Source organism: Nicotiana tabacum, chromosome 16, assembly GCF_000715075.1.
Source record: "Nicotiana tabacum cultivar K326 chromosome 16, ASM71507v2, whole genome shotgun sequence".
Classification (NCBI taxonomy): domain Eukaryota; kingdom Viridiplantae; phylum Streptophyta; class Magnoliopsida; order Solanales; family Solanaceae; genus Nicotiana; species Nicotiana tabacum.
Window position 1 is genome coordinate 125,945,266 of NC_134095.1, and position 12,160 is coordinate 125,957,425.

Here is a 12,160-nt window from a genome sequence, read left to right on the forward strand (position 1 = left end):
AGTATACTTTCTCAGTAGCTGATTTGTTTTTCAAATTTCAAAGAAGTAATTAATCAACCTAGATAAAGATGTGAAGTATTTCTTGTTTTCTTCAAGATGATTTATGCTTCTAATCAGTATGACCCATTTTTTTTTATTCTTTTTTTTAACTATATGCAAGTGTAAAAACCCAAAATAGAAAAATATTCATCAAAGTAAAAGAAAATGTTAAAAGCGGCAAGACATATTGAAAATAGTTAACACACAAATATACATAAGACAACTTATATAACATATCCTTGGTTACCATGCATGCATCATATTAACAATTAACTGGTACTATGATTTTTCACTTATAGAACTTCAAAAATGTCATTCCATTCATGTGATATAAAAAATGTAATATTAATATGTGCTTATGCAATACAGGTGTAGTACGAAGTTGTGTGCATATGAGATATTAAAGAAATAACAAGTATAAGATAATTATACCTTCGTACGTTTCATTACTTACTATATGTAGTTTCTTTTTACATCTAACCATGAGATGATATGTATGGCTTCTAATTGCAATCTTTTCGGATATAGGAAATTTTTTATAGATATATATACAATTGGTTAGAGACTCGTGCTGATAACGTGTTATGAAATAAAAACAATTTAGTAAAACATGAATAAGAAATAAAGACAGTTTAGTAAAACATGAACAAGAAATAGAGATAGAGAGAAAGGAAGAGATTTTCTTCTTCAATTGTGTGTATTTCCTATCTGTTACAAGACTTTTATATAGGCATGAAAAGTGAAGAAATATGTCATGGAATATGTCATTGAACATAGAAAATATGTCATTGAATATGTCATTAAGCATTTGACATGAAGATCATGGAGGAAGAGTAGACATCCACCATAATATGATATTTATCATAACACTCCCCCTTGGATGTCCATAAATAATGTGCCTCGTTAAAACCTTATTAGGAAAAAACCCTATCCCATCCCCCCCCCCCCCCCAACCCTCAGCCCTTCATTTCTCTTTCGTTCACTAATTCTTGTTTTTCTCTTTCCTCCACCAATTCTGACCCAAACAATCTCCATAACCAAAAACTTCCACATTTCATTCTTTCTTTTTCTTCTCCTCCTTTTCATAATGATGACTACTCTAAAATCTGATCAACTCAAACAGCTAAAAGACATATTCATGCGCTTCGACCTCGACGGCGACGGCAGCCTAACACAACTAGAACTCGCCGCCCTCCTCCGCTCTCTTGGTCTCAAACCCGGCGGCGATCAACTCCACGCATTACTCGCCAAAATAGACCACAATGGCAATGGATCCATCGAATTCGACGAACTCGTAAATGCCATAATGCCTGATATGAATGACGATATTTTAATGAATCAAGATCAGCTCATGGAGCTTTTTCGGTCGTTCGATCGCGACGGTAACGGATACATTACCGCCGCTGAACTCGCCGGACAAATGGCCAAAATGGGCCATCCTTTAACGTACCGAGAATTATCGAATCTCATGCAAGAAGCTGATACGAATGGAGATGGTGTAATAAGTTTCAATGAGTTTGCTAATATTCTTGGAAAATCTGCTACTGATTTTCTTGGCCTAACTGTCTCTTAACAACGGTATAATTAATTTTCGGTATGTTTTATAAGGTGGTCTTTCGTGTCATTTTCATCCAACATGGCATCATTAACGTTAAAAAAAATGAATCTTTTGTTAATAGATTATTGTCAGATTTGGATGACATTGACTCGATATAATAGACCTTTGCTGTAACGTATTTTTATGTTTACGATTTTATAATTTTAGCTTATGTGTTTTTTAAGGTTAGATTGTAGGAGTCTGTATGTCCTCTTATATCCAAATGAAATATACTGACAAGTTTAAGGGACTGTCGATATTTGTTGTATTGAGGTTACGCGAGCCTCTATGTATTTGAATTAAGGAGGAGAAGGACAATTGATGAAGTATGTAATGACTTTTTAACTCTTGTAGTAACTATTATATTGGTATGTCATGTCTTCGCATTGTTGTCATCTATGGAAGGGACTTCTTTAATTGGGAATTGAATGGTTAGTACTATATATGCATGGAAAGTACAAGACACTTATTTCTTGGTTCATTGACTATGGAATTAGGATTTTTTGTGTCAGTTTTGTACCGGGCGAGATATTTTGGATTCTCGATGATGCAAAAAGTAGCTTAAAACTTTAGATGTTAACGACATGAAGTTAAAAAGGTTCCTTTTTTTGGTACTTGAAATATTTCGAACCATTGTTCGATTTCAAACATAATATTGTATTTCAACTTTGCTTCGAACGGAGGTATAGTTATATTATTATTCAATCCATAACATTGTAACCCTGAGGGGTAGCTCGGCTGGTAAAGGTTTGAGGACAAAGTCCTTCAGGTCGCCAGTTCGAGCTCCAGTAGGGCCATTAGAGGCATTACAAATCGGCCGCGTCTCCAGGGCCCCGTAGAACTAATCGTGGTGCACCCGCCTTGAAACAGCGGGACCCGGTGGGTACAGCTAGTCAGGCTCGCAAAGAGACACCCGGAAACCATGACAAAAAAAAAAAAAAAACCATAACATTGTCCTCGGAAACTTGTTTTTCCTTGGGTGTGCATTGTGCAATTTTGGAAGAAGCCAGGCTATAACTTCACTTAGCTTTTATTAAAATGAGTCTTGAGTCGGAAGTATATGCAACTTGCAAATAGAAAGGTAGGGGTAATGTCTGCGTACACATCATCCTCCCCAGACCCCACGGTGTAAGATATTACTAGGTATGTTATTGTTTGTTGTTGCTAAGATCCATAACATTGTCCTCGGAAACTTGTTTTTCCTTGGGTGTGCTGTGTGCAATTTTGGAAGAAGTCGGCTATAACTTCACTTAGCTTTTATTAAAATCAGTCTTGAGTTGGAAGTATATGCAATTTGCAAATAAAAAGGTAGGAGTAAGATCTGCGTACACACCATCCTCCCCAGACCGCACGGTGTGAGATATTATTAGGTATGTTGTTGTTTGTTGTTGCTAAGACAAAAATAAAAAATTTCGGATTTCTCTGCAATTTGGTTGAAATTTACTTGACATTTCATCTGCAGTCTGCAGTTTTACCTTTTCATTTCTTTTTCAAAAAGCTGATTGAAGCAAAACAACTTGCTGGAATTTTTGCAGCTTTGATTGCTATGAATGTACAACTCCCAGAGAATGCATATAGGCAAATTTCTTTATTGAAGTGTACAAATACATGATTCCAAATAGAAAATTTGATCATTCTGTACTGCTTGCTATAAAAATGTACACAAGATTATTTCTTAAAAGAGAATCCTAATCTGATCTTTCCTGTAAAAACTTACTTCATCTGCCACGTGTCTTCCAGTATTCAACAAAGATGATCTTATAATTCTACCAAGATATAAAAGAATTATATACACATGTAACCTGTGGGAGAAATTTACAAACTTCTGGAGCAAATTCCAGTTCAAAACTGTCTTTTGTAGGTCTAGACTCTTATCTTCCTGAGAGTACTCTAATCAGATGGTATCTGTGATTACTCTTTTTGTCTTTTAGACTTGAATTAGTACTTGCTATGGAACGAGCAGTGACGCCCACAGTTGTTAGTCTTATCGACCTCTGCCTCACATCATTGCAATATTCCGGGTCATTTGAGTTCCCCTCATACCTTATCCATTGAATCATCCCATGGTACATTGGAAAGAACCGAAACTGAATTGCATTGTATGCAAAGTAGGGGACTAAAGCTGAAATAACCACTAACACTGTGACTAACCAGTATAATGGGGAGGGAACAAGAGCTTCCGCAAAGACTTGGTACGCGTTGGTGGAAAATGTTGTAGGCATGGATCCATATATTAGAAGGAAAATATACCAGAGAGCAATTCCACCCCAGATGAGGATGTGTTGGATTAAGGTGAAATAACTAACAGCAAGTGCCATTTGACAGTTGACGACCCAAACCACACATGTGTACATTGTTGCTCCCACAATTGCATGGTCACTGGTTTTACCATCCTTATTGAAAGCTTGAGGATCTAGTACTCTTATGCAGATGAAGAAGATAATAACTGCACTGCAGATCCCATTTAACATCCATCCAATTATACGACGCCAACTGAAAAGGACATTCTGTATACCTTCTTGATAGAGTATAGGAAACTGCCATAAAATACCCGAAAATAATTAGGATCAACATGAAAGCAACCTAAAGTTGTTTTTCGTGCCGTCATTGACACAGCTATATTACAGCCATGTACAATAGCTACAAGAGTTAATGCTACGGTCAAACCTCTCTATAACAGCATCATTCGTTCCGGATGTTATTGGATGTTATAGCGAATTGTTGTTATAGAGAACATATATTATAACAAAACATGACATTTGGTTCCGAAAAAACTTGGTTTTTATAGTGAAGTGCTGTTATAGAGAGGTCTGACTATACAAGAGTTAAATAAAGTATCAGCACAGCGTGAAGTCGGAATTACCTTAAGACAATATCGAGCAGATACATCTTGATCAAAAACTCCCAAAGCAATCACTGGTAGTGATGTGAAGAAGACGTTGTAACATGCCAGAAACCAATCATTATATGCAAGTTGCCCAGAAAATGATGCATACGACTCGTATAAGAAGAGTGTAAAACCAAATGCAACATTTTTGTAGAAGAAGTAGCATATCTGCAAAGAAAAGAAAAGCCAGTTACAGGACCACTCCATAAAGACTAGAAATAGTTTCTTTACGCTTGAAACAATTCCACAGAAGGAAACAAGTTAGTTTTCGAGCAATATATATAAGGAAGAAAAGAAGTAGCAAATAGATTACCATCGAAGAGATCCTTCTATAACACCAATGGCCATGTACTAAAAGCAAGCGCTCCAAAAATTGGAACTGAGCAATTGCAATATCACTTGACATAACAGCCTAACAAGTTTGAAAACGCCAGAAACAAGATTAAGAAACAAAATATTAGGACCGATGCAAGAAGTAGAAATGTGTGTCGCTGCAAAATGGAAAGAGAAATGTATAAGCTCTCACCTGCATTCCTTCAACACCACTGATTCCAATTCCAATATCAGCTTCTTGAAGCATTCCTACATCATTAGCTCCGTCTCCGATGGCCAAAGTTGTCTTTTTAGTCTCAAGTTTAACAAGTCTTGTTACCTGTATATTCCAAAGATAGGTATGATTAGGGAAGATCAAACTAAGGTCAGGGAAAATGAGACATTAAATTGCAGAAAAGATACAAGAGAGAAGGCCAAATGCCTCAAAATTTATACTAGCAATTTGTTTTGGTTGTGAAGACAAGTTGTACTCACCAATGCCTTCTGTTTAGGTGATGATCGACAGCATATAACAGCAGCACATCTAATTGCAAGATCTAAAAACAATCTTTTTGTGTCATCTTCTAGAGCATATGTAATAGATTTTCCATCAATGATCAAAGCAAATGCCTCTGTGCTTGAAGACGTAAGTAGAGCCTTCCCTTCTATAATTTGTCGCAGCACACTTTCCTTAGATGCCTATTAGAATTTGCGTAGCAAAAAGCATGTATTATTAGAGATGGCAAGGTAAGGTTTAAATCGGTTAACTTCTAGTAAGGAATGTGGCTAAAACCATTTGTTTTTACCCTGGAAAAATTACTCAATCTTTCTAATAAAGATATATATATATATGGTGGCAGCGGAAGAATAGAATAGGTATTTACACTGGCAATAGCATCCTTTTCTCCTGCTTTCTCTATTGCTATAATATCAGGGCTTTCCAAGTTTACGATAATTTGCTTCATTCCTTGTCTAAGCAAACTACAGGCATAGCTGCAGAAGATATTATGGATAAAAAAAGATTAGACAAGCAATGCTTGAATCAATTAAGAAATTGAAAACTAATCATAACCAAATACTTTACCCAATATTAATGGCTGTTTCCATCTTATCCCCAGTCAAAACCCATATCTTGATACCTGCTTGAGCAAGTTTGTCGATGCATTCAGGAACCTACCAGTGAATGACAGGAAAAAAGTCAGTAACACGTCCAAATGGTGATAGTTGGGAAGCGAACTATGACTTAATAAAACTTACCCCTTGTTGTAGTTTGTCCTCAACAGCAGTGGCGCCTAAAAGAATCAACTCCTTTTCAATCTTTTCAGTTGCTTCATCGATCAACGCATCACGGTCTGTAGTGACTGAATTCTTGGCATCTGAAAATTGCTCATTGAATACTTGGTATTCTTCTTTACTAATTTCGCGATAGGCCAGTATTAAGGTCCTCAAGCCTGCATCAGCATACTCATGTACATGTTCCCTTGTTGCCTCTTCAAATTCCCTTCCACTTTTGGCGAGCCTTTCAAATATGACACTGCATAAAGACCATAACCAGAAAGAGAAGATTAGAAGGGAAACGTAAACAAAATCAGCAACTAATGTAAGAATTCAAGGAATTTATGGTGCTTATGAAGTTGCAATTGACCTTACCTATCAGCACCTTTGCAAAGTAACAATATCTTCCCCGCCTCATCCTTTACTATTACAGACATCCTTTTTCTTGTACTATTAAACTCCAAAACATTCAAAATTCTATATGACCTGCAAAGAAAGAAATCTACGATTACTCTTGATATCCAAAATCTTGTGCTGCTTATAGCAAAAATTCAATATCAGGACAGTTTTATTTGCATTAAGATCTCAAAACGGCTTCACTCTGTGATCATGCAAAGCTTTCATATAGGTAAAATATCATTTTAGTAGATCTCAAAACCACAAAGACATATTTGACGTTAACTAACCTCTCAACTTTCTTGCCAGATGCTAGATCCAACTCATGCACTGAAACACTTGTTTGTGTCCTTTTAAATAATTCAAAGCCAATTTCTCTAGCTGCAATTACAAATGCCGCCTCATCTGGAGATTCAGCTTCATATGAAATCTCCCTTGTACCTTCATCCACTTCTGGTATGACCGTATGACAGACTGCTAATAAACGGAAGAATTTCTGTATGACATCTAAATGAGGTTCATGCACCCAACTCCCATTCATTATTCGCTCGTCAACAAAATTGAAGCCTTTAATAGTAGACTTCCTTGTACTAACAGCAGAATCCTCAACCAACTTCTGATCATTTACCATCAATGGAGAACCATTTCTTTTAGCCAAAGCCCTCTCGACTTCTGTAATACCACGTCCATAAGCAGTTCCAGCCACTGAGCACTTGACAAACTCCATTGAATTACAAGTCAATGTGCCGGTTTTGTCTGAAAGTATTGTGTCAACCTGGCCAAGTTCCTCATTTAAATTTGAGGTGCGTGCATGTGCTGGTTTATCAGTTTCTTCATGATACATATGAATGTCCTGATTAATGAAGATAGTCTGAAGAACTTTAACAAGTTCTATGGACACATATAAAGATATCGGAATCAAGTAGCTATACAACATCACGGCTGTCAGAAAATGGTAAATGGCAGCAGCAGTAGCTCCATTGGGATCAAAATATATGTCAGATTCATCAGGTCGTAGATACCACCTTTTACGTCCACCATTTAAGTCCTCTTTAGTCAGAATTCCAAAGCAAACTGATCCGACAAAGGACATAGTGAACAAAACTCCAAATAAGAAGTAAACGATTTTATCCATTTTCCTCTCAACTCTGCTTCTTTTTGAAGGAGGATCTGTCGCATTCTGCATTACCTTTGTGTCATGACCAGTGAAGATAACAGCCCCATATATGTAATCTGTGTTCCGCAATTTAGAGCCTCTGAGTAGTAATTGCTGGGGAGAAAGAGGATAATGTTTTTCTTCATATTCCATAGTTCCAACAAAAGTATATAAATTAGCATTAGGATCTTCACACTTAACAAAAGCCTTAAAATCTTCGAAGTGGGAATCTTCGTGCAATGATGAAGTCCCCACCAATGCTTGTTTCAGCTTCAAATTAGTCTCCCCGTCAAGATTCATAGTTTCAACATAACAAACTGCATCTTCATAACTAGATGAAAGCAACAGTAAGTCTGCTGGAAAGAACTCATCCTTCTCCACCTTAACAATATCGCCAACTCTCAAATTTTTCCATTCTGTATGATCAAAAACTCTATTTTCTTGATGTACTTTAACCTTCCTATTATTTACCTCAACATCCTGAAAGGGAGAAAATGGAAAGGCAAATGATAATCATACAAACTACCCGTGTATCTATATACAAAAATGGAGACTCCAGATGTATATATATCATATTTGGCAGCACCAGATGAAATGCCAAAGCCTGAAACTAGACTTAATAATTATTCTAAGACATAACAGTGATATTGCAAAAACGTACTTTTGCAATATTTGAACTGCTAAACAATTACCTAATTAACTGTAAATACCCTAGAATGGACAGATTTATAAAGAGCAGAACTCAACAACAACAATCCACTATAATCACACAAGTGGAGTCTGGTGATGGTAGTGTACGAAGAACTTACCCCCACCCTCCGCTGTTTCTGAAGGACCCTCGCTCATGAAGACGAAACGAAACAATAGAACAGTAGCAAAAACAAAGGCCAGAAAGATAGTACCAGGACTAAAAAAATAAATGGAAAGAGCAATAGCTGAAGAGCAGAACACTCTAAATACCTGTTGCTTTCGGCGTCCATCTTCGACGCCTTCTTTAACCATGGTGGCTCCAATGACAATAACAAGAGGAATAACAACAGCACTGGCAGCAGAATAAGGAGTCAATGGTGTGAAGGACAATATGGCAATGACAAGAAAATAAAAGTTGGCCACCCTCCTAAACTGCTCAAACAAGGACTTTGGCAAGAATGTTGCAGCTGTATACTTCGTAGTTCTTACATAATTTCCTGCATAATCTCTAATTCCAGCCTCAAAACTATTTGGTTCATTGCAATACACCACTCTTGAATATCCTGGCCCTCCAATCTGTGAATGATCATCACCTAAAAAAGATGCTTCCCCACATTTAAATGTGTAAATCTTGCTAAACTGTATCCTTTTCCTTCTACCTGTCTTCATTTTTATCCTTGTCTTTGTCTATCACCCAAATTCCAATTAGAATAAAGTACCAAATTAAGGTGGAAAAAAAAGAAGAAATTATTTAGTTTTTCCAGCAAGGCAAGGGAGTTTTTCAAGAAGAACCCTTTTTCAATTGCCCAGAAACAGAACTCCTCCTGGAAAATCAAAACTTTCTCACACCCACCAAAGAATAAAATGAATAATATATCCAAAGAACAGAACCCCAGATAAATGCTTCCAAAAAAATAACTTTAAAACCCAACCACTATAACTTTCACAAACAATGGGAAGAGAAAAATTAATCCTACCCTCAAAAAGCTTTAATCTTTATAATGACCAAGAAACACAAACATACACTTCTGAATTCAAAAGGTGAAATGAAGAAAGAAAAGGAGAGTGTTGACTTTAAAATTATGGTACAAAGTGAAGAAAGACAACGTGAGAAGAAATGTTAGCTTATAATTTGGTCTTAAAGACTTTGAACAATGACTTGGATCTTCTCTCTCTCTCTAATGGAGTAAGTTGACTTTACTTAAATTTTGATTAACTTTAAAATCCCAAATTAATTATTCCTTAAAAGAATACAAATTGACATCACATAATGTCCTATAAAAACTTGCAAATTGCTCTCCTCATATATAGTTGCAAATCCATAGAAGAAAAAGATACAATAAGAAGATTGATGGAAAAAGAAGCTTTTCGCGGGAAAATTTCTAAAGAATATAACGGGTGGATTCTTCCATTTATGGGTGTTGCTCTACTCTCTGTACTTGTCAGGAAGTTTCATAGAAAGTAAAGACAAAAAAATGTAGTGTATATTTTATTTAAATCTTTATATAATTAAACACCGCCAAATATTATGGTCGGTCAATAAGTACTCCTGTAATATTAATCAAAGAACTCGAGTTCGAGTCCCGAAACCGAAATCTAATATCGGGTGAGAAACAAAGTAACACTTGCAGCTGTAAGTTTTACAGAGGTGAAGACAATGTTAGAATATGATTAATGTTAATCTGTATATGAAGACATAAGTATAGTTTAATTAATCTAATTTGTATGTAAACATATATCATTGTACCAGTATTATTTTAGAAAAGATATTCCATATAGGTGATGACAAAAAATATAATATAGTTTGTATTAGGTAACACGTCGCACTTGTAACAGTATACTTAAGCTTCACGAAGGTGAAGACAAAATAATTACATACTCCCTCCGTCTCAAATTATTTATCGTGTTTCTCTTTCACACGCCCCTTAAGAAACATTAATTAGGAGGAGTTTTAGACTATTTTACCCTTATTTATATCTTAAAATATGATCTTTTTTCATTGAATTTTTACTCTATTTATGTGTTATCTCCATTTTCAAGAATAATTATTGTTAGCAGTAAAATAGAAAAAATATAATTAATTTTATCTTGTACTTCTAAAATGACAAATAATTTGAGATAACTATTTTTAGAAATTACGGCAGATAATTTGATACGTATGGAATACTATCTTAGGCCAGATAATTGTAGCAGTATATATTAATACTGCAGATTTATTTAAATTTAAAATATAAAATCATAGAGGTGAAGACAAAACTACAACATATATAATTTCTCTTACTTTCAATACAAAAACAGATTATTGCAACAGTATATTTAAAAACAGAATCTTCATGGATGCAAGTGAAGACAAAATGTAGTAAAATAATTAAAATATAAATTACCCAAAAAAATAATTAAAATATATGCTAGCGCGCAGTACATAAATACGGATCTTTATAGCAACATAATGTAGAAATTAAATTTCATAAATCACATGAGTTAAAATGTACTATAATTTATTTTAATCTGTATATAAACATATATATATATATATATATATATATATATATATATACCTAAAAAGGAAGTTTCGCATAGGTGAATAAAAAAATACAGTACAGTTTATATGTACAAACACAGATCAAGAATAAGGCAAAAAAGTTGCTTATAATTTATGTTAACCTCTATAAAAACAACCATGAATCTTGGTCTGAGATAAGCACAATAAGTCACTATTGTAGAATCTCAATACCAAAAACATATACTAGTATATTTTACATTTGTCCGCATACAAACATACGGCTTGAAAGAAGACACAGAGGTGAAGACAACAAAGGAGAAGTATAATTTAAGTCATAAATATATATATATGTTCTATTTATTTTAAATTTTTTTAACTTAAATTTGGGTAATCAAAATTTATTTTGACACGGCGGATTTTTGTATTTTTAATATATTTATAGAGTAGTAAAGTGCGGGGCAAATGACATTTTACAGTCCTCTCCGAAAATTTAACATTTCAACCATTTGTATTTTTAGAGCAATTGACATAAATTAAATTTAATTATAGATTTATAACTTTACTCTTATAGTTGTGAGTAATGTTCAATTACTTTGAAATTAATAAACATAAATAATAATATAACATATTAAAATCTCTGTTTTAAAAGGAAAAATTGGGATTCGTCCGGGGCTCGCTCCAGGGCGGAGCACTCGTAAAACGCCCCTGGGCTTATGTGCGGGGCTTCGTTCCGTGAGACTTACGCCTCGGCCGTTGGGGCTTACGCCTCGGACACACCCAACGCTCAGTGTACTGGGCTCGTCTAATAGAGTTTTATGCAATTGTACGTAACTAACCTTGTAAATCCTCAAATTTTTTTAATAAATCGTTGACTATTCGAAATTACTTTTTTTTAATCATAAATCGTTAAGTTGAGAGTATTTTATATCATAATTAAAATAAAAATTATTACATGTTATCCACTAGGACTGCTATGATAGTAAATTTTAAATAAATCTTTTATTTAAAAAGTATTTATTTATTAACTTTTATTCTTTATTACTCGTATATAATAGTCCATAATTGTTTTATAATTATTTTTCTAAATATTTTTTTACATTTACAAGATACAATACTTATTAATTTAATAGCTTAGTATTAGTTAGTAACTATTAAAAAATAATTAGTTATCATGTTATTGTATGATGAATTATGTATCACTTTATTAAGTTGTTGAAATTTAAAAAATAAATGATGCTAGAGAATCATATTTAAATTATAAATTATGTTTTTATATAAATTATCTTTTAAATAAAAAACATATTA

At 34.3% G+C, this 12,160-nt stretch overlaps 2 protein-coding genes across 2 annotated transcripts; one reads left to right on the plus strand and one right to left on the minus strand.

Moving 5' to 3' along the window:
- The first annotated feature begins 1,055 nt into the window (after positions 1–1,055).
- On the plus strand, positions 1,056–1,713 carry LOC107830979 (putative calcium-binding protein CML16). The gene has a single exon (XM_016658679.2). The coding sequence runs from the start codon at positions 1,127–1,129 to the stop codon at positions 1,610–1,612; it is 486 nt and encodes a 161-aa protein (XP_016514165.1). The 5' UTR covers positions 1,056–1,126; the 3' UTR covers positions 1,613–1,713.
- A 1,482-nt stretch (positions 1,714–3,195) lies between these two features.
- On the minus strand, positions 3,196–9,736 carry LOC107830978 (putative phospholipid-transporting ATPase 9). The gene is made up of 11 exons (XM_016658678.2): positions 8,623–9,736; positions 6,797–8,142; positions 6,486–6,596; positions 6,093–6,369; positions 5,920–6,008; positions 5,720–5,828; positions 5,331–5,534; positions 5,050–5,175; positions 4,837–4,935; positions 4,500–4,691; positions 3,196–4,173 (listed from the first exon to the last, which is right to left on the minus strand). Exons 1-11 carry the CDS (start codon positions 9,019–9,021, stop codon positions 3,508–3,510), a joined length of 3,618 nt encoding a protein of 1,205 aa, XP_016514164.1. The 5' UTR covers positions 9,022–9,736; the 3' UTR covers positions 3,196–3,507.
- Positions 9,737–12,160: the final 2,424 nt, after the last annotated feature.